The following is a 21,034-nucleotide window of genomic DNA, read 5'->3' as shown; positions in this document are numbered from 1 at the left end:
AGAAACATCTACACCGCTGACAGCTACGATGTCACCATGTGCAAGAACGTGAAGCTGCACGCTGACTCTTGCTCGAGGCCTGGTGCTAGCGCTTCTTCGTCTGCCGTGGTGACGCCCGCTTACTCGAGCATCCCGGTCTCCCCTGTGCCTGCTTCATCTGTCCCGGCTGCTCAATCTACTCCTGCCGCCTCGCCTTCGGGATACACCGGGTCCGGCTCCGGATCTTCTCTTCCAGCTACTGAGACTACTCCCGCCGCTGCGTCTTCGCAATACCCTAGCTCCGGCACCTCTGTTTCAGCCCCGGCCGGCTCGGGTAGCCCCCCTCCGGCTGGTTCACCATATACCGTGGTGACTACGGTCACTGTTACCGACTGCAGCTGCTCGGCTACCCCTGGTGCTCCTGTCCCTGGTGCTCCTGTCCCCGGTGCTCCTGCCCCCGGTGCCCCTGTCCCTACTGCCCCTGCCCCCGGTGCCCCTGCCCCCGGTGCTCCTGTCCCTGGTGCTCCTGCCCCTGGTGCCCCTGCCCCCGGTGCTCCTGTCCCTGGTGCTCCTGCCCCCGGTGCTACTGTCCCTACTGCCCCTGGTGCCCCTGCCCCCGGTGCTCCTGTCCCTACTGCCCCTGGTGGTGAGTCGTCTGTTCCTGGCTCGCAGCCTTCTGGTCCTGAAAGCAGCTCCTTGGTCCCGGCACCCACCCTCGTTGTTTCGTCTCAGTCTGTTAGCACTGCTAGCATCCCTGTTTCCTCGGGCAGCACCTACTCTTCGGTACCAGCCAGCGGCTTCCAGTCGTCTATCTTCTCCACTATCCCTGCTAGCTCGCGCTCGGTAGCCCCTTCTGCCACCGTGCCTGCTAGCTCGCGCTCGGTAGCCCCTTCTGCCACCGTGCCTGCCAGCTCGCCCTCCGTTGACCCTTCTGCCACCGTGCCTGCTAGCTCGCGCTCGGTAGCCCCTTCTGCCACCGTGCCTGCTAGCTCGCCCTCCGTTGATCCTTCTGCCACCGTACCTGCCAGCTCGCCCTCCGTTGACCCTTCTGCCACCGTGCCTGCGAGCTCGCGCTCGGTAGCCCCTTCTGCCACCGTGCCTGCGAGCTCGCGCTCGGTAGCCCCTTCTGCCACCGTGCCTGCGAGCTCGCGCTCGGTAGCCCCTTCTGCCACCGTGCCTGCTAGCTCGCCCTCCGTTGACCCTTCTGCCACCGTGCCTGCCAGCTCGCCCTCCGTTGACCCTTCTGCCACCGTGCCTGCCAGCTCGCCCTCGGTAGCCCCTTCTGCCACCGTGCCTGCCAGCTCGCCTTCCGTTGACCCTTCTGCCACCGTACCTGCCAGCTCGCCCTCGGTCGCCCCTTCTGTGAAAACCTGAAGGAAGACCGCAGATCTGAAGGAAAACTGCAGATCACATGATCCAGTTTGCTCTCTTTGTCTCCCTCTGTACTTAGTCTGCCTGTTTTCCTTTCCCTTCATCTTCTTCTTTTTCCCCTCTAGTTTGAAGATTCTTGTAGAATGTCATTTCATCACTTTCAGTGAACCTGGACCCTCACACTAAAAGTAGTATAGCGTTTTGAGATCGTCGGCCGTATGATCTTAATCTTCCTCGTTATAAGCTTCCCTAGCATCGTTAGCATAGCTAAAGTAGCACTAGACATTAGTTCGTTTATTCTTATCGACGTTAACTATCTCACCTAGCCGACTTGCAGTATAAGCCGATACTAGCAAAAGAAAGGCTAGTTAGATGGTTTATCGACTCTCGGGGTAGGGTGTTATATCTTTTGTCTAGTAGTAATAGTAGAGCACAATATATAGATCATCGACACTCACAGTAGGTTTCTCTCCGATAGATAGATCGAGTTTATAACGTGGGATTAGGTTCTATTTTATGTACTTCAGCTTTTTTGTTTGCACCTAAAGATATAAGGTAGTAAGAGTTACCTACGTTATTAATATCCTAAGAGCTCTTCGCATAACGTCGTCCTATAGCTTTTCGATAGAGCTAGTAATATTTCATTAAGGCATAGGATAATAAGGTCGGTAGTATGGTTAGGACCGAACATGTGTATCTTTTGTTCTGAAAAATAAATTGATAAGCTATATAAGAGGCATATGATCACCTCTAAGTACATAATTAAGCAATATTTATGCTAGTGCAGTCATCCTCAAAATATTCTCGTATCCTAGCGGATATCCATGGATATCCTCAATCTGCGGATATGGTATATGATCCAATAGCCGATGGAGAGGATATGCCGCAGTCTCGTCGGGGCCAATGACTAGAAACTTCTACCGACCGCATTTCTCCCTAGGCGATCCCGGTAGAATAGCTGCGCGGGACCGCGGGCGCACCGACGTTTTGTGGCGGGGGTTCCTGACCGCTTCCGCCGAACTTGGCTCCGAGAGGTACTTAAATACTGTCGTTTTAGTACAATGCAAAATCATGCGTTGTTTCCCGAATCTCACTTGTTCAAACCGTGCCAGGTCTGAGTCCAGGCCCAGTAAATTCACGTTGCCGGTGAGTTTATTTTCTAGGAACCGGCAAATCTCTTGTGGCGAGTGTCGTGAGCTGTTGGAGGGTTTGAAATGCTGCAGCCTAAAGGATTCCCACTTTTCTGCTGTATCAAGTATTCGCCTATATGAAGGGGTTTTTTCAGTAGGTGTGGAGTCCAGCCCTACTGTAGGGCTGAAGGTACGCAGCCAATCCCTTCAGAGCATAAGAATGAGAAACCTTAACCTCAACTCCGCCGCAGTAGATTTGGGTTATGCAGCTCAGAATACAGGCCCTGTACCTGCCAATGAGGCCTCGCAGCGCCATTTCTCCAAGGTCCCCAATAATCACGACTGGATCCAATTTGAACCATCAAGGTACCTATGTGCCTCAACAATTGTGAGGTTTCTCGGAGCTCATGAAGTCAACATACGCCCTGGATCAGTTTCACTCAGAGTATAAATAACCAGTGCACACCCAGCTTCTCATCACCAATTGTCGACGCTGCTAGTCATGTCTCAGCCACAGAAGAGTTGGGTGTCCAGCGTCAAACTCGCCCTGGCAAAGCCGGGGAAGCGCTATCCGGTGCACTCCAGCCAGCAGCTGATGGTGTCGGATGAACCGTCTTCCTCCGATGGCACCTCTTCCGACCTCAGTCATCACCAGCCCAACGAACTCCGGCCATCGGCGTGGTTTGAAAGTTTCACGACATTTGCTGGCTCGACCACTATGATGATAATTATCCTAGTCGTCATACTGGCGTGGATCATCGTGGGCATCATTTTCAAGGCCCCCACCACCTGGCAGATAGTGATGAACGACAGCAGTTCGATCCAAGTATACATCACCAACACGCTCCTGATCCACCAGCAGTTTTACAACCATCACCGCACCCTTAGGCTGTTTGCCGACATGCGCAGCAGAAGCCTCTCAGTGCGGGAAATAATCACCTCTCTGCTCCAATGCCGTGTTCCGACTTGCCATCATAGTTATGTTACTGTTCACCACCACAAGAGCAGTCAGCTGACGACGGAGAGCACGTACGACAAGTGGGTCAACCGCATTCTGGCCACGGTTGGATCTTGGTATTCAATAGCCATCTACTGGACCGGCATCGTCATCTGGCTGGGACTCGGCAACTCGGTGCAATGGGACAACAATTGGCAGCTGGTCATTAACACCGCTACTGCCGTGGAGCTGACCTTCACCACCGTCTTCCTACAGCACGTACGCCATCGCCAGTTAAAGTTCATCGAAACGTCCGTGGACCTTGTCAAGGCTCAAGATGAGAGGCTTCTTGAATATCTGCGTCTTATCGGTGGCTGTGTTAAGCAGGAGGTGCCTGAGGTCGAGATTCCGTCACAGCGGCTGGGTTTCGCCCATCGTTTCATCGACTACTATGCAGCCGTTCTTGGTGGTATCCCAGGCATGACCCTCTTCGTTGCCGTCCTGATCTCCTGGCTTGGTGTAGGCCATATTATGCAGTGGAGCTCAAACTGGTGGCTGATATTCGGCACCTACACGGGCCTGGTCTCCTTCATCGACGAGTTCGTGCTACGGAACATTCAGATGCGCGACAACGAGGAGCTAGACGTCGAGCTAAGCAACATTGTCTCTATCGACAGCGCTAGTCTCACAGCTCTTGACAACCAGTCCCCATCGCCAGCCTCTCTGCCCCAGGATACCAATGCTGCCCTGAATTTAACCCAACGCATGTTCCAGATAATCGTCTTCTCAGTTTCCTGCTGGCAATCCGTTATAGCTTCGTTCGTTTTCACCTTTGCCGTTATATTCGTCGCATCGGGAATGCGCTGGAACTTGACAGGCCAGTTGATCTGCAACACTCCCACAATGATCATTGAGGGCTATCTGATGATCATATTGTTATATGGACAACACTCATCTATCACTAAGCGGGGTATTCAGTTTGACGATATATTGCTCCAGCGGACTACACTGTTCAGCAAACTTGAAGCTTTGTATCCGCTTACCAACGCATCTTCGAACACACTAGAGATAGATAAAAAGACCTAGTTAGTCTGCGCCATTACCCACGATTGGGTAGGCGAATCCTACCCACAACCTAACCCACTTGAAGGGCTGTGGTACCGTAATGTATGCTGCGACTGCCTGGCCTCAATAGCAAGGCTTGACCGCTACCTCGCTGCCGCGCAGGGATCGCACGCATTGGTGTAAGTCGAGCGGGGAAAGAGACCTGTACATAAAAGCCTCGCTGGCACCTGAGACTCAGGCGCCAGCGATCAGTCTTGGAAATATACTGAGTCGCACCTAAAGCCTCCCTGCGAGTCTCTGTTACCCCAATCCGTAAAACCACTATACGGGTGTATCGTGAGACACATTCCAACAATCCACCACCTGATTCGCATGTGGTATCCCAAATATCGACTTATGTTCTGCTCCGCTACTAAGGCCACCCGCCTTTTGCTTAAGCAGGCTGAGAAAAATTCAGGCCGTAGAGCGGGGGTGCCATTGGTAGTACCAAATCCACATGGTCTAACTCACATGCGAGAGTGTTCTAGGATGTGTTCATGTGTTGGCCGAATGATTTTAAGACTCATCCTCCTGCTCATTTTAGGAGCAGTGGTGAAACGAAGGATTTGTCCTCTCTATAAATAACGCATTTACTACAGTGTTTTGGGTTGGTTGGTGTTGGACCTTACATGATGCTAATTGGTCTACTTTCATTTAGTCTCCTGCAGCGCCCTGGTTAGCCCCTTTTTACTGTTTACTCGGTGTCATTTGACAACATCGCGTACAATCACTCCGCCTCTAGAGGACCGCAAGTGCGGTAATCTTACGTGCGGGTTCTCTGTTCAACTTCACGTAAGAGGAGGCAAGCGCTAAAAAGCCGCACGTATCCATCCCTCAAAGCCTGCACCAGCCAATACTTATATTACATTTATTACAGCCCCTCGTTTGACGCGTCGTTTATGTTAAGTCACATAAAGAGGCGGCTTAATTTAAACCAAGAACCATTTGAGGGCCACATTTTGGACACAGCCGCAACCCTAGTTACGATAGTTAATACGGTATACTGGCTTACATATTCTCGAAAAATCACATCTTCCCAACAGGGCTCCCAGACAGAATCATTGTGGCTGAACATATTTCTTTCGAGAGATCGATATCTGGGAAAGACTCAAGACCATACACAGCTCGCATCTCATATTCCAATATTTACCTGATCCCCTCATCTTTCTGTGCAACATCTGAGCTCGTCGTTGCCTCAGTCTCGTTACATATAGCCCATGAGCTTAAGGAATTCAAGTTGTCGCATTTCACCACCGACCTTGAGCGCACGTTTTAGAGTGGTAAAACGATCATAAGAGACGAAGCAACCTCACTAATAAGCCTCTCTCCCTACCTAGCGATGCTAAAAGAGAACATCTGGTCGAGTCCATCACGTACTACCACAGGATATTATATCAAACACAATAAAAATACAAACGCACTACTTGCCAGGCTGTCCTTCTGGTATGGATAGCGTGATGTCCGCAACCGTATTAGCAAACACGGCTTCGGGCTAGGAATCCTAGTCTCAATAAATAATTCCTAAAAAGGATTCTCCTTTATCCTAGCTTTCTTCCACCGAGGCAAGGGCGAAATGTGTTGTCCTACAAAGTTGTTCAACGGTAACGCAAGAGGCTCATCTCGCCTACGGTTGAAAACAGTGTAGGCGAAGTCAAGAAACACAATACGAGCTAATCGCTATTGGTGGGCAACTCAGTATGAATATGATTATTGTAGACAAAAATGCGCTCTCTACTCTACTGCTTAAGGCTATGTTATTGTTATTTTCATCTTTTTTAGGCTTTTTTTTGAAACACACTAATGCATTGTTACATTCATCCTACGGATGGTCTGACTATCACAGGGAGCCTAACGGGATCCCTATGCGCAGAGACACATGGGGGCTGAGCACCAATTCACACTATCGGGAAGGCCTATGCACTTAAAATAAGCTAAGTCGGGCAAATGAAGACTACTATTAATAGTACAATTGATGTATTGTTGGTCTCTTGGGTGCATCGTACTACATGAACTTCTAAGAGATGCAGATCAGGTCAGCTTCTAGTCATAAGATCAAGAGACAATACCAGTATAATCTAGATGTTCAATTCACGAAAAATAACAAATCTCTGATTCTGTAACACTAAATAACTCGACAAAACACATATGAGCCAAACAAACCAGCACTATACCCAGCAGGATTCAGTATGGGAACATGAATTCTGACGGACACAAATCTTTTTATCACTCTCAATCAGCGAAATTAAATGCCTCGATAGGAATATCACATCCAGCCGGTTCTCTATTAGTCACATAATCAGAATTCCAGGGGCCAGGATCCTTATTGTCCCAATAATCAGCATCTCCGGGTGGACCACAGGAATATAGCACGGTTCTATCTTCGTCTCCCCAGCACTGTATGACGTTCCGCGCTTCAACGTTTATGCCACGTCCTGTAGTAGCACCCATAGAGCCGGAATTAGGAGCATATATAACTGTCGTCCCTTGATCGTACCACTCGACGAAGCCGAACCCCCCAAAGCCTCCTTCCTGCACCATAACGGTATAGGCAGTCACCGCTTGGTAGAATAGAACACAAATTGCGTCTGTGTCAGAGGCACAATCGAAGCTTGCCGAGTTTGTGACCGTCGTCGACTCACTGACGAAAAATCCAGCGTTGAAGAAGGCGGCTGTTATCCCGCCGGAAATTGACCATGAAAACCCCACCGAGAGCCCAGATGTCGTCGTTCCTGGACATGTGACCACTGTCCCAGACTTCTGGGTAATCATGTAGTTCTGATGGGGGTTTGAATCGTCGATCGTTTTTAATCTATACAAGATATTATCCCGTCGAAAATTCGAAGTATCGAGATCGTCGCTATCGTTGCCGAGATAGTTGCCCTCTTTATCCACGATGATGTACTTCATAGTAGCGAACTCCTCCGAAGTTATATTCAAAACCATTGGAGAGTTAGAACCGCGTACGTAGGAGGATGTTGGTGGAGAAGGAGTAAATTCATAGTGATGCTCGCTCCCTATATCTGGCATAGGGGAGGCATAAGCTAGCTTAGAAAGCAAGGTAGCAACGGCTAGAAAGGTGGTGTGGAGATACATAATGGAAGGAAAGAATAATGGAGATGTAGAGGGGATAGTCATCGAGGAGGTGACAGCTTTATATATTTCATAGGAATGCTATCAGTGTATACACACAATGCTCTAGCGCTATTTAGTGCTATGTTGGCATATGCAGTGCTCTTAGTGCTGACCGGCTGCTTTCTATAGTGCGTTTTCTGCGTGTCTAGTGCGGACGCTAATCATAGCGAGAAGGGCGAAGGAGTCACCTAATTCCCAAGCGACCGCGACCCGCCCAACCAACATGATCGCTCCCCAACGCGTCAACTTCCTCATTTCAACTACCCACTATGCCCTTTATTCGCACTAGTAGGCTAAATCATAAAGTATTATAGCATAGATATCTCTAGATGGCGAGTACAAAAACTAGACATAATGTCGATCGTTCCTTACGTATACCAAAAGTGTACTGGAGTCTATATCTAAAGTAGATAAGGAAGATTGACTAAATGCCGCCACTATCTCATCTCATTGTAGACGGTTTCTAGATCTTTAAGGAGCCTATAAAGAGACGGAAGCGATGTATCAACGTGCATTAGAAGCATAAGAGAAGGTACTTAGACGCGAGCATCCCAACACGCTCACCAGTGTCAGTAACCTTGGCCTAGTGCTTGACAGTCAATGGAAATATGAAGACGCAGAAGCTGTGAATCGAAGAGCACTAGAATGACATGTAGAGGTATATGGACGTGAACGTCCACAAACGCTCACTACTCTCGATATTCTTTAGACTTACTGGATCAACGAGCAACTTGCAGAAGCTTCTTAATCCTGTGTCTCCAGCATTAGTGTAAAGGCAGCATACATGGCGATATAATACCTATACCTGGTGGTTTCCTTGCAGCACTGCATATCCTCATAGTTTGATGCGTTCCCAAGGTACCTCTACTAGAGTTATGTTTCCTTCAAGCAGGCCATCTAGTTGCGGACAGGGTTGTGGGGCAGCCGTTCCGTCTAGTGGCGCTAGTAAGTTCCATACATCAAGTTACATGATTGTTACCTCACCGTGTATTCGCCATATCAGTATTTTTGATTATGTACTACTGCTGCCAAGAGTTCCACCACAATTGGTATATCCTCAGGTAACATAGTTTTGATGAGATAAAAACTAGTCTAGATAACTAGGTATGCGAAATAATGCAACATTGTCTTCGCTATCTATCTCAGACGTTTTTGTGGATGATCTAGGCGTCATAGTAGTGAACAACGGATTTTCTAGTAGTGCGTGTCGTCCTGTAATCCGCCACTCTAGCACTTTGTGATCTTTGTTTGAAAATAACTATCGAATAAGAAATCAAATGGTTATTATTTCTGCTGCACTCAGACGGTATTTAATAATTGGAATGGGCGTGACGGTGCTCGAATATGCAGGTACCTGATAAGCGTTTCATCACACAGGGCATTTCACGTCATCGGGATGGGGGTTACCCTTCAAATATGTTCGCTATTCAAGATGGTCAAATGTAATTATCTTGATCCTTTAGGATTTAAATTAGTGGGATGTTGAGATGCATGTAATGAGAGATCACCTTTGGTACCACTCCTAGACTTGACGTAGTAGCTAGTTGAAATGGCTTTTCGCAATGTGCTTGTTCATCGAATAGAAGACATCGATATTGACAAAGAATTCAAATGGGTCTAATTGGTCTACAATTCTGCCCAAATCGCGGGCCTCGATAAGTTTCATGGGTGGCCAATGTTCAATAATTTGACTAGAGAGCGGTGAAATTGACGCACACTAGTCATTGTTGAGCGAATAAAATAGCTCCTTTGATTGTTGCTGCCGAGTGTAGTCATACGGATATCTTAAGTGCCTCCTGGGCCAGCCCGGCATCGACGTCAACGCGTCAGACAGGAGCGGCCACAGCTCTTTATTCAGCTTCTCGGCGGGGGCATACGGATATCGTCAGGTGTCTCCTGGGTCAACCCGGCGTCGACGTCAATGCTTTAGAGAAAAGTGGCGACCAAACAGCTTTCCAGTTGGCTTCTCAGTACGTAAATGCAGAAATCTTGAGGAGATTCCCTCATTTGCTAGTCAACCTGGGGAAACCACTATGATGCGGCCGTCACCTCTTGGATTGAACCGCGAACAAGGCATTGTGCTGTCTTGTTTACCTCTTCTTTGTTGGAAATATTGAAATACCAGGCTGAACGCGGCAGGTCATGAGTCATGACAAGTCTTAGCTGAGCATCTGCGGAGAGATCTCTGACGGAGTTACTTCCCCTGTTTTACGCCACACTATTCTACGTTGCTATCGGACCTTTGACCAGAATATATAAATCTGTATATTGAGAGCTCGTCGATGGGAAGTTGATATTTCGGAGAACAATAAAGCAGTATTAATGGTTGTCAAAAAGGTGATGGAAGTTGCCGCCTCGGGGAGCAATCGGCTCTGAGATCACAGGGTGAGCCATTCACTTAAGCACCCGAAGTGGAGAGGCGATGCGAACGGACTAATACCACTAGCCGGCCTAGAACAGCCAACTCCAGCTTCAACTTGATGCTGTAGACCATGGGTTTGAGCGTCGTCTGGATGACAAAGAGGTTCAAGAACTCAACCGTTAGCAAGACAATGTCGAGCATAATGATCAATAGGTTGATGCCGATAAGCTGGTACAGGATGTTCGTGGAGCGATGGGGTTGGTCGAACGTCTCCATGTCCAAGCGGACCATCTTGACGGTTTCAAGAATGTATAGCCCTGAGATAATGAACTCTTGCAGCGAGAAGCCGATTAGCTGGATGCGCTCCATGACCCCGTAGCCGTTGATATAGGCGGGTTTGGTACTGAAGTTAGAGCCATAGGTCAGGACGGTAGTAGGAATTTGCAAGCAAATCGCATTAAACACGATCATAACTAGAACACGGTGCAGGACTTTGGGGTTATGTACGACGAGGTTGAGCCGTGAATAGAGGACGACGGCCTGCCCGGTGACCATGAAATACCAGCCGATGGTCGAGAAGGTAAGCGTAAACCAGAGGGGGGCGAGCGAGTAGTACTTGAGAATGAAGCTGATAGACTGCGGGATGACACCGAGCACAACGGAGACCATCAAACTCCAGAAGTACAATCCCCGATAGTGTTTGAACGTCGAGAAGATGAGGATGACGAGTTCGATTGAGTTGTACAGTGCGATCACCAGGAACGTGGTGAAGGTGACTTTGACAGCATAGTTGTTACCGTCGTATCCTCCGCGGACGCCGTTAGCGGAATCGATATCGGACATTTGCTCAACCCAACCGCCATGCGCCCAGAAGGAGCATCAGAGGAAGCAGAGCATTGTAAACTGGATTGGTGTCTGTGATAACTGATCGTAGGTAGCTCGACGCCTAATCAGGGAGGGCAAATTTAGCACAGATTTCAGGGCAACATGACCTCATGTGATTATATAAATCGGCATGGAGCACTCTGGGGATGGCATCGCAAAAAAGTGGCGACAAGCGGGGTGGCCGGCAGGTCTCACCTAATCCGATCGATCCATGGGTCCAGGGTTCTTGGGCCTTGGTTCCTCTCCCCGTCTACTCCAAATCGAGAGTAGGAAAATTGAACCGGAACACTACAAATAATCCTGCAACCCGCCTTTTTATCACAGTAACTACCGGAGTGACAGAATGTGTGGCGGCTTCTCCCTCAAGCGTGGCCAATTAGGGGGAATTAATTTTCACAAAGGGTTTGCCACGGGAAGAGCGAGAAGTCTGAGCTGAGAAAACGATGGTGACAGGTGAGGGTGTGGTGCCAGAGCAGGTCATTGCTATTACAGAGGCTAGTAATAGCGCAAGCCAGAAAGTCTTGCTGAGAGCAGGCTTTCAGCAGTTCGAGAATTTATGGAAGCAGATGATTCTGAGCCTGAAGGTTCGTGAAGCTGGTGGCCTATACCCTAGAGGTAATGTCACTGCGGTCGTCGGGGGGGGCCCAGTGACATTCCCCCCGTCCCCATTGGTCCAAACCCTCCCCGGTGCGTGCCCCCGGCCCCTAGCGTCCCGTGCCCCGAACCCGACCAACCAACGACCCACCCCTTACACTGGACTATATGCCACTATCGATGTTTCCCTTTTCCCTTTGGCTTCTTTGGCTTTTACTTGCTTTTTACTCCCTCTTCCTCCCCTCACTCGGTGCCTAGATCGATCGTGACCTTGACGCGCTCTCGACGCGTCGTAGCGTAGGAGATGACCACGATGCCGCGTCTCACGCACCACCACAACACACAACGTCGTCAATCTGTCGCCGCTACCGCATATACAGACGCGTGTCGTAGTTGGAGCGGTTGCTAGTTCCGTTCTCCTCTCTTCTTCTCTCCTCTGGTTCCTCTACCATCTACTCATCGTCCTTTTTTTTCTTTCCCCCTCCATTCTGACCCCCCCCCCCCTTTTGGCCGCTCCCTCCCTACGCCACTGGTTCACAACTATGGACCTATTCGCCTGGAATCAGACCTACCGCATCTGGGTTTGTAAGACCTGCGAGCATGGCGTTCCGCCGCGAGGGATCTCAGGCCACCTCGGCTCGAAGAAACATCGCGACCACATAACTGCGAGAACGGGCAAGCAACGAGCCGCGGCCGCCCAAGAGGCCTGGTCCGTCGACCCGTGGGACCCTCACGTCGAACCATTCCGCCCCCCGCCGCCGGACTCCCTCCCTCTCCCAGAGCTCCCTGTCTACATGGGCTGGGGCTGCCTAGAGGACGGATGCGATTCGTACGCGGTACGGACCCCACAATCGATGCGACAACATCGATATCGAGACCATGGCATCCGCTGTCGTCTAGGGCGCCCTGACCCCTCGAAACCGTCGCAGCAGCCAGCCCTACGTCCCGTCAGCTGCCAACGATTCTTCCCAACGGGCCGGGGGAGTAGCTATTTCATTGTGACGCCTACTGTGCAGGTCCAGCGGGCTCGGCACGTCCTCGAGATGAGCGAGGCGGAGTTCGTACAGACGCAGGTGGCGGACGCGCTCCAGCGCTCCGATAGGCTCACGCGGGCCGACGAGGAGGTCGCGCCTACGCATAGCGACCCGACCGAGTACTCGCCGTGGCTCGAGCTCACGCGGTGGCCGGAGTACGTTCGTGGGCACGCCTTCCGCGATCTGGCTATGCTCGCCGCCCTACCCGATCCTACGGCGGAGCCGATCCTCCAGGCCGTTGAGCAGAGCGTCCAACGGCTAGTCCAGGCGGCGTTCGACTCTATTACTAGCTACCGCATCAACGAATTCGACCAGGTAAAGATCAATAGCTTCCTCCAGCGACAGGGCGTCTGGGACCGCCCCATCCACATCCGCCTCCGTCCTAAGACGTACCGCCGGTATCAGCAGATCTGGGTACGGCTAATTAGCTTCGTCATTCGGACTAGCCGGCCTAACCAGGCTATCGATCTAAAGCACCAGCCTACTACGCGGCAGCTCGAAGCTGTCGACCGGATCGACCAGTTTGCCCAGCAGCTCTTAGGCCTAGAGATCGAGAACGGCCTAGAGTCCCTAGACGCAGTAGAGTCCCCAGCCCAGGAACTCGGCCCGTCAAGTGGGCCCAAGGGCACCCGTAAGAGCTCCCCCGCCCAGCGAGCCATGGCCCAGCTCGACCGTGCATGCCTCGATCTCTCGATCGCGCTCCTCGACCACGAGCTCCGGGGCGATCTCTTCGAAAGCCCCCTAATCGGGTTTATGGCAACGATCGGGGTCGATGTACCGAACCAGACGTACCGCGACCCATTGAGCTACACCGGGCACCTGTCTGGCTTAGTTAAGATATCGCAGATGCTTGTAGCCCAGCGGGCTGTACAGCTCGCGGACGACGGCGAGGTTGAGCATCCGGGCGACGCACTCGACCGCATGCGGGAGCGCTTCCTTATGTTCGGGGTTCACGCCCCCTTTGGGTGGATCACCCGGCTCCGGGCCTACGGCAAGAAGATCCAGAACACGACGACTAGTATAGGGTATATCAACTGGAACGACGACCACGACGCCTTAAGCTATCGGGAGCTCCACCTAACTATGGATGGCCTTCGACGATTCGTCCGCGTAGAGGTCGAGCTCGCACAGTACGACCTCGAACGACTCTTCCTCCTTAGCGAGGACGACGAGCGAGAGGGGTAGTACCGGAGCTCCCGCTACATCGGCTCGCCGACGATCCGGTGAATAATAAGCGGGGGTGGAATTTCCTCCAGGACCCACGCAATCAGGCCATCCTGCTAACCACGGGCCAGCAGTGGCTCCTACAACGCGTTCTTATGAGCGAGTCGCTCCGCAAGGAGTTCACCGAGGTACAGCGGTCGGACTCGAGCGTGATCTGGCGCCCACATGCCGTGAAGGAATATCTCAAGCTTGTCGATCGATTCCTACAGCGGCTCCTCTTACTCGTATTTATGACCGGAGGACAGCCACCACGAGGGACGGAGTTGCTAGCTCTTCGGCACCGGAACACACCAGAAGGGCGACACCGAAACATCTTTATTGAGCATGGCCTAGTGAGTACGGTCACGGCCTATTCTAAATCACAGCGCGTCACAAACACGACGAAGCTCATCCATCGCTATCTCCCCCAGGCCGTTAGTGAACTTCTCGTGTACTATCTGTGGCTGATCCTCCCATTCACAGAGGCGGTGACTATGCTTTCACAGGGGAAAGATCGAATGAACCAGTCCCCTTTCCTATGGCCGTACGACAAGGGGCACTGGGATCCCGCCCGCCTTGGGATCATCCTCAAGCAAGAAGCAGCAGCGCAGCTCCAGACCCGGATTAACGTACTGTCTTGGCGGCACGTCGCGATTGGGATCTCTCGTATGCATCTTAAGTGCGGTGGATTTAAGCGCGATTACGGAGTGGAGGATCAAGTAGTCGACCAGCAGGCTGGGCACGGGTCGTGGATGGCGGCTACAGTATACGCGCGGGGGTTGCAGGAAGCGCCTGGAGTGATCGAGGGCCGACGGGTCCGGTTCCGTGGGATTAGCCGTGAGTGGCATACGTTTCTTGGCTTTGCAAGGCCACTTAGTCGCAAACGCAGTTATAGCGAACTCGACGTAGGGGGAGAGGCCCCACAGCGAAAACGTAGACGGGAGTGGATCACGTTCGAGCTAAGTGGTGATGAACGGTAGGCCAGGATCTGATGTAATACCAATTTCAAACGTCTATAGATATTCAACATACGCTTGTGATAAAGTCTAGAACTGAGATCTACTTTGTATAGCATAGTGTAGTGTAGTATGGCAATAATAGCACGATCGAATCGTCTTGAGTCTACAAATATATGTAATATATAACGAGCCAGCATATATATCTAGCATAACAACACATATCGAACACACACTCACTCGCCACGTACTAAGATCTAGTTTATATATTATAGTTTGGGCGATTATAAAATGATTCAATTGTCTTATTATGCGAATGGCTAGATTTAGAATAAGGTAGTATCTTAAAGTGGTTGGATCAAGAAATTAGTAGGGTGGTACGCCGTCCTTACGGACTACATATACTAACCTAATTCGGCTTAGTTCCCGCACTTACGCGTATAAGGTTGCGTTAGCGCAATATCAAAACGACTCCATAAGTACATCACGCTTTTGACGTTTTCCTTCATAACTCGACCACTATAGCAGCTACAGAGCCTAGATTTGGATATAGGACTTATATTCGGACACCCTAGCCAACGGGGGTATAAGGTACGGGCACCATCCCATATTGGGCTAAGGCCTTAACTATGGGATCGATTTTGGCGCTAAGGGGCCGATACCTAATGCTTTCGCCGAGTCGCCCGAATGCCTTCCCAGCCCTAGCCAACGGGGGGTAGTTCACTCCGTCGCGGTGAACTTTAGTCAGCAATCCTAGCCAACGGGGGTGGGAGCAGCGGACTCGCCTGGCATAAGGGTGTAAGTCTATACTATAGATAAGAAAAGTGGGGCCATAAGCCTATTTCCGTTAGCAATAAAAGCCCACTACCATAAGGATTACTTGTCCAATAAGTATCAGAGTTTAGTATGTGAAAGAGCGATAATTAAATCATACGCATTTTGAATCGGAGTCTAAAATTCCGATTCGAAGGGGTGGTTGCAGGGATATAAAATGGTCGGGTTATTTTGGTTGGGTAAGATCGGGGCCACCCCCGACCAGCATCACCATACAATAGCGTCGACTTATCATTTTCAAAATTAGTCTAAAGCGGAAGAGATTTTCAGGGGTTTATTCAGGGCCTCGTCGTCGTATCCCATTTCCATTTGATCATAATCTGAGTGGTTTTGGATCTACGTCGATTACAACCACGAGTCAAAGATATACCACGATCAATTACATATATCTCCATATACGATGTCGACTATCCCCACCGCCGACCAGCTATTTGCACGAGCGACGCCATTTCCCATCATTATATGCCGGCAGTGCGAGTATGCTGTACGGCCAAAGCAGGTACTTTACCATTTAACCCACAGTCCGCATCGAATCCCCGTCTCGGTCGCCCGTCAGGTCGCCCAAACGATTAGTAATTGGGATTGTATCGAAGAAAATCCCGATGAACTTCAGTACCCCATATGGGTCGATCAGCCCATTAAGGGCTTACGTACTTATAACGATGGTCTTTTATGCAAACGAGGTCAGTGTGGCTACGTATGTCGGAATCTTAAGACGATGAAGATCCATTGGCGCCAGGAGCATAGTTGGTCTATACACGACCACGCAGGCAAGCCCCAACGATCCGAAATCGAAGCTAGTCAGCAGGCGATACAGGACTCGATGCTTCCAGTCATCTGCCAGCGATTCTTTAAGCATGGCCATGGCTCGCATTACATCCACGTTCGCAAGCCCGGCCCAGATCATGAACCCGTTGGACCGCCCCCCGCGCGGATGTAGTCGACCAACTCATCCAGCAGCTCGAACAGACGTACGTTGAATCGCAGGCCAACAACGACCATACGATCCAGGTCGGCCCGCTCGATGAGGCGAACCCGTGGCTACGACGGACGCAGTGGGCCACATATTTACAAGGTGCGTATTGATTCGTCGATCGTTGGCTTGACGGTAGAGAGAAAGAGTTTAAGCACCCCATCTTAGAACCCGGGTTTTAAGGAATGAGCTTAAAACCCAGGTTCTAAGGTAGGGCGCGCAGCCCAGCTTTGGCGGTTGATCGATTGATCCACGATTTGACTGACCAACGGCTCGTAGGCATTTCCCCCGCGATATACTGAAGTCCATCAAGACCCCCCCGGAGGACGCCCAGGGCCCAGAAGGGGCTATGCGCGCCATCTGGGACGCTATGGATGGGGTCGCGCGGATCAGCCAGCGCATCACGAAGCAGACGGGCCATCTGATCCGTATTGAGGCCGCGCGCACGGAGAAAGACCAGAGCCCATACCAGCCGTTACAGGCGTACATGGATGAGGAGCAGATCCAGCGGCATGTCGAGCCATGGCAGCAGATCGTGATGTTTTTCGCCCGCACCCAGGTCGAGCACGATTGGCAGAGCCCGCCATACCGATTCACCCCCCGCCAGCGACGGGCATGGCAGGCACTATGGCGGTGTGCCCAAGACACGCGTGGGAGCCCCGACCCCATGGACAGCCAGGGCCAGGATCGGGGCCAGAGCCAGGGCGACCACACCGACGAGGAGTATCAGATGACTTCGATCCAGACCGCATGCATGGACTTTTGCATTGAGCTATTGAACCAGCGCATCGGCGCCGAAGAGTACGAGTGTGCATTGGTCTGCGCATTAGCCGTGCTTGGTCAGGGCCGTGATCGATGGCGGGACGCGGAGAGCTATCCCCCGATTTTGTCCAAGATGATCAAGATCAGCCGATTCATGGTATTACACAAATCATTACGATTAGATCCACGGGCCGAGGCGATCATCCAGTACATGCGCGACCGTCGGGAGCTCAGCGTGTGGTCCGTGGAGAGCCCGATGGACGATGTCGACTATACATACGCTGGGCAGGACGAGGGCTACGGGAGCGAGAGCGCACCAGGCAGCGCACCGAGCAGCGCAGCGAGTAGTCCCAGGAGTAGTCCCGGGAGTAGCCCAGCGTTTGAGCCCGTCCATCGTCGGGAGCCGATGCAATTCAGCCAGCAGCAGCGACGGAAACCACGACCGTTTCGCGAATGGCTGCGATTGTTGACGGACACGTTCATGGTCCGCGGCACGCATAGTCCGATGCAGTGGATGCTCGATTTGCGCACGTACGGTTTACGCATCCATTACAGCAGTACGGCCACCGGCCACGTGAGCTGGTCCGGCCAGGACGAGTTGCTTTACAAGGAGGTCCATTTCACGATGGGCGATTTCCGGGGCTTTGTCCACGGGTTGGTCAGCTCCATGCGCCAGCTGCTACACGAGGAGCTATTGATGTGCGACGCCGCCAGCGCCCCCACGATCCCATGGGACCAGATGATGGACGACCCGACGCAGCCCAAGCCCGGGTGGAGTTTTTGAATGACAGTCGCACGCCGTGGCCCGTCCCCGGGGCACAGTGGCTGATAGGGCGGATCCAGAGCGAGCCCCGACTACAGCAGCGGTTCATCGACGGCCCCGAGCGTCGGTTCCGCATGCGGGCCATCGAGCGATACATGCAGAACGTGGTGGAGTTCCGCGAGAAGCTCAGCGTCGGCATCCATGTTACCGCCGGCCAGCCCGGACGGGCCCCCGAGCTGTTGAGTATCCGTCATCGCAACACCGAAGGGGCCCACCGCAATGTATTCATCGAGGACGGGCTCGTCGTGTTCGCCACGAAGTACCACAAGGGGTTTTATGCGAGCAACGACGCGAAGATCATCCATCGGTATTTGCCGCGCGCCGTCGGCGAGCTGGTCGTGTGGTATCTGTGGTTGGTGTTGCCATTCGTCGAACGATTGCAGGCGTTGCAGCAGCAGGTCCAGGGCACCAGCGAGGAGACCATCCAGACCATGCAAATGCGTGCATCGTACATCTAGGGCCCCGACCCCCACCGTGGCCGCGAGTGGACGTCGGAGCGATTCCGGGAAGCATTGAAACGGGAGACGACCGCCGGCTTGAAGGGACGCGCGTTGAATTTGCTCGCGTACCGGAACATCGCGATTGGCATCAGCCGGCGGTATTTACGGTGGTCCAGTGCATTCCCCGACAACGTCCAGAGTGAGCGAAGTGCCGAGACGCCCATAGACGAAGATCATGAACCGGGGATGGACTACGACCAGTTCATGGGCCACATCGCGGACTTACAGGCGGCGCATTCATCGCACTTGGCGGGGATGATTTACGGCCGCGAGATCACCGAGCAGGCCGGGACGACGGCGCACCGACGGGAGATGTTCCGATTGTCGAGCACGGATTGGCACCGGTTTTTAGGGTTCGAGAGCGCGGAGGACGCACTAGGACGGGTGCTGGGGAAGCGCAAGGCCGGGCCGTGGGAGAGCGAGGCCGACGAGCGGCGACGGCAGCGCCAGTAGCAGCTCCACCAGGCGAACATGACGGAGGCGTTGCAGCGGATGACCAACGACGACCAGAGCCAGTTCCGCGGTATCCAGGGGCCGGCCATGCAGGCGATCCAGCATGGGGTGAGCCCCGTGGTCGTCGTGATGCCGACGGGCGGGGGGAAGAGCATGTTGTTCATGTTACCGGCATGGGTCAGCGGCGGGCTAACGGTGGTCGTCGTCCCATTGATTGCTTTACGCCAGGACTTGCAGCAGCGATGCGCGGTGGCCGGCATCTCGTGCGTCGAATGGGAGAGCCGGCGGCCGCCCGACGAGGCGGCCATTGTACTCGTCACGCCCGAATCCGCGTTGAGTGAGGATTTCATCACGTTTTTGAACCGACAGCAGGTATGTCCCCCCGCGATCCGAGACCCCAGCCGGCGCCCCCAGTTTAGAACCGGGGTTATAAGGATGCGTTCGAACCCCGGTTTTAAAACGGGGGCCCAGGGATTAGGGTTGATGTCCCCATGTCCCACCGTCACCAACTGAGATGCCCCCCGCGCCCGCAGCTTATAAGCTGGGTTTTAAGAGGTCAGCAGAGGTCCGCTTAAAACCCAGGTTATAAGGTAGGCCCGCGCATCGGGCTTGAGGTTAGCATCGACGGAGCATAAGATCCATACTAATGTTCGCCCAGGTCATGAAACGGTTGGACCGCATTGTGATTGATGAATGCCACATCGTATTGAATCAGCAGCGTGATTTCCGGCCCATGATGCAGCAGCTTGGACGATTGATGATCGCACGGACGCAGGTGGTTTTGTTGACGGCGACATTGCCGCCCAGCTTAGAGGACCGATTATGGCAGCGCATGCGATGGTCCCGGGAGCAGGTCAGCTTGTTCCGTGGTCGAACCAGCCGGACCAACGTGGCATATCGTTTGTGGCGTCCGATCATTGAGCGGGAGTACAATGGGCCCCATCGTTGGATCCAGATGGATCATATCGCAGCATTCATCCGGGACCGCATCCGACGATCGCGGGGCGGGCGCACCATTGTGTACGCGCATATCGTCGAACATGTCACGACGATGGCGGAGATACTTGGGTGCGAGGCGTATTACCATGACCAGCTTGATAAGGCCGGCGTCTTAGAGCGGTTTCGCAGCCAGCCCCACGGGGTGGTCGTGGCGACGAGTACATTAGGGATGGGAGTCGACATCCCCGACATCCGCAGCATCATCCATTTGGGGCGACCACGAACGTTGCTGGATTACGCGCAGGAGAGCGGGCGCGCAGGTCGGGACGGTCAGGCGAGCGAGGCGATCATCATCCAGCCCGACGGGGTTGATACCCCCCCGCCGTGGATGCAGGACACGCCGTCCGCGGAGCAGCAGCGGGTAGATGCATATATGTCAGCCAGTCCATGCCGGCGGGTCGTTTTGGACGGGTATTTGGATGGCGTGGTAGATGGATACCAGCGATCCCATTGTGGGGATCACGATTATGGTTCGGTCACCAGTGAGGCACGATGTGATGGGTGCGACCCCGATTGGCAGGTGATAGAAGAGTAGGAATCCAGCGAAGCTGCCAGTCCGAGAACCAGCCCAGAAGCCAGCCCAGAAGCCAGCCCAGAAGCCAGCCCAGAAGCCAGCCCAGAAGCCAGCCCAGAAGCCAGCCCAGAAGCCAGCCCAGAAGCCAGCGAGACGGCCAGCAGTATTGATTCCGAGAGCTTACAGTCACAGGCACCATGGGAGAGCCCCATTCATGATCACATACAGACCATGGCGGCCGGCACAGGATCCAGTCATCACATACAGACCATGGCGGCCGGCACAGGATCCAGTCATCACATACAGACCATGGCGGCCGGCACAGGATCCAGTCATCACAGGCAGACCATGGCAGCCAGCGCAGAATCCAATGACCACAGAGGTATTCCATTTGGGGTCCGGCAACAGTTCCAGCAGCAGGAAATTGATCGCGCACGCATGTCCGAGCAGCATCAGCAGGCGCGGCAGCAGGAACTGACAGACGAAGAG

At 52.8% G+C, this 21,034-nt stretch overlaps 12 protein-coding genes across 12 annotated transcripts; 9 read left to right on the top strand and 3 right to left on the bottom strand.

The window, feature by feature from the left end:
- Nucleotides 1-36: 36 nt before the first annotated feature.
- N7510_009495 (uncharacterized protein) lies at nt 37-1,703 on the top strand (the record flags this gene model as incomplete). Its single annotated transcript, XM_056981420.1, has 2 exons — nt 37-1,308; nt 1,677-1,703. 2 exons carry the CDS (start codon nt 37-39, stop codon nt 1,701-1,703), a joined length of 1,299 nt encoding a protein of 432 aa, XP_056829256.1.
- A 1,279-nt stretch (nt 1,704-2,982) lies between these two features.
- N7510_009494 (iron/zinc ion transporter) lies at nt 2,983-4,503 on the top strand (the record flags this gene model as incomplete). Its single annotated transcript, XM_056981419.1, has 1 exon — nt 2,983-4,503. One exon carries the CDS (start codon nt 2,983-2,985, stop codon nt 4,501-4,503), a length of 1,521 nt encoding a protein of 506 aa, XP_056829255.1.
- A 2,247-nt stretch (nt 4,504-6,750) lies between these two features.
- On the bottom strand, nt 6,751-7,464 carry N7510_009493 (uncharacterized protein; the record flags this gene model as incomplete). The annotated part of the gene is made up of 1 exon (XM_056981418.1): nt 6,751-7,464. The coding sequence occupies one exon, from the start codon at nt 7,462-7,464 to the stop codon at nt 6,751-6,753; it is 714 nt and encodes a 237-aa protein (XP_056829254.1).
- Nucleotides 7,465-10,051: 2,587 nt separating this feature from the next.
- On the bottom strand, nt 10,052-10,858 carry N7510_009492 (uncharacterized protein; the record flags this gene model as incomplete). The annotated part of the gene is made up of 1 exon (XM_056981417.1): nt 10,052-10,858. The coding sequence occupies one exon, from the start codon at nt 10,856-10,858 to the stop codon at nt 10,052-10,054; it is 807 nt and encodes a 268-aa protein (XP_056829253.1).
- Nucleotides 10,859-11,343: 485 nt separating this feature from the next.
- On the top strand, nt 11,344-11,887 carry N7510_009491 (uncharacterized protein; the record flags this gene model as incomplete). Its single annotated transcript, XM_056981416.1, has 2 exons — nt 11,344-11,587; nt 11,796-11,887. 2 exons carry the CDS (start codon nt 11,344-11,346, stop codon nt 11,885-11,887), a joined length of 336 nt encoding a protein of 111 aa, XP_056829252.1.
- Nucleotides 11,888-12,036: 149 nt separating this feature from the next.
- Nucleotides 12,037-13,713, top strand: N7510_009490 (uncharacterized protein; the record flags this gene model as incomplete). The annotated part of the gene is made up of 1 exon (XM_056981415.1): nt 12,037-13,713. One exon carries the CDS (start codon nt 12,037-12,039, stop codon nt 13,711-13,713), a length of 1,677 nt encoding a protein of 558 aa, XP_056829251.1.
- A 134-nt stretch (nt 13,714-13,847) lies between these two features.
- On the top strand, nt 13,848-14,711 carry N7510_009489 (uncharacterized protein; the record flags this gene model as incomplete). The annotated part of the gene is made up of 1 exon (XM_056981414.1): nt 13,848-14,711. The coding sequence occupies one exon, from the start codon at nt 13,848-13,850 to the stop codon at nt 14,709-14,711; it is 864 nt and encodes a 287-aa protein (XP_056829250.1).
- Nucleotides 14,712-15,921: 1,210 nt separating this feature from the next.
- On the top strand, nt 15,922-16,461 carry N7510_009488 (uncharacterized protein; the record flags this gene model as incomplete). Its single annotated transcript, XM_056981413.1, has 1 exon — nt 15,922-16,461. One exon carries the CDS (start codon nt 15,922-15,924, stop codon nt 16,459-16,461), a length of 540 nt encoding a protein of 179 aa, XP_056829249.1.
- A 403-nt stretch (nt 16,462-16,864) lies between these two features.
- Nucleotides 16,865-18,040, top strand: N7510_009487 (uncharacterized protein; the record flags this gene model as incomplete). Its single annotated transcript, XM_056981412.1, has 1 exon — nt 16,865-18,040. One exon carries the CDS (start codon nt 16,865-16,867, stop codon nt 18,038-18,040), a length of 1,176 nt encoding a protein of 391 aa, XP_056829248.1.
- A 113-nt stretch (nt 18,041-18,153) lies between these two features.
- N7510_009486 (uncharacterized protein) lies at nt 18,154-19,032 on the top strand (the record flags this gene model as incomplete). Its single annotated transcript, XM_056981411.1, has 2 exons — nt 18,154-18,520; nt 18,590-19,032. The coding sequence occupies 2 exons, from the start codon at nt 18,154-18,156 to the stop codon at nt 19,030-19,032; spliced, it is 810 nt and encodes a 269-aa protein (XP_056829247.1).
- Nucleotides 19,033-19,050: 18 nt separating this feature from the next.
- Nucleotides 19,051-20,392, top strand: N7510_009485 (uncharacterized protein; the record flags this gene model as incomplete). The annotated part of the gene is made up of 2 exons (XM_056981410.1): nt 19,051-19,404; nt 19,691-20,392. Coding segments are annotated over 2 exons (1,056 nt in total), but the record flags the coding sequence as incomplete, so codon positions are not given.
- A 15-nt stretch (nt 20,393-20,407) lies between these two features.
- Nucleotides 20,408-20,856, bottom strand: N7510_009484 (uncharacterized protein; the record flags this gene model as incomplete). Its single annotated transcript, XM_056981409.1, has 2 exons — nt 20,408-20,724; nt 20,850-20,856. 2 exons carry the CDS (start codon nt 20,854-20,856, stop codon nt 20,408-20,410), a joined length of 324 nt encoding a protein of 107 aa, XP_056829245.1.
- Between the last annotated feature and the right edge of the window lie 178 nt (nt 20,857-21,034).

Source organism: Penicillium lagena (genome assembly GCF_028827675.1).
Source record: "Penicillium lagena strain IBT 129212 chromosome Unknown utg000007l_segment0_segment0, whole genome shotgun sequence".
Lineage (NCBI taxonomy): Eukaryota > Fungi > Ascomycota > Eurotiomycetes > Eurotiales > Aspergillaceae > Penicillium > Penicillium lagena.
The sequence above is the reverse complement of the archived record's forward strand: the minus strand, read 5'-3'. Positions and strand labels throughout refer to the sequence as shown.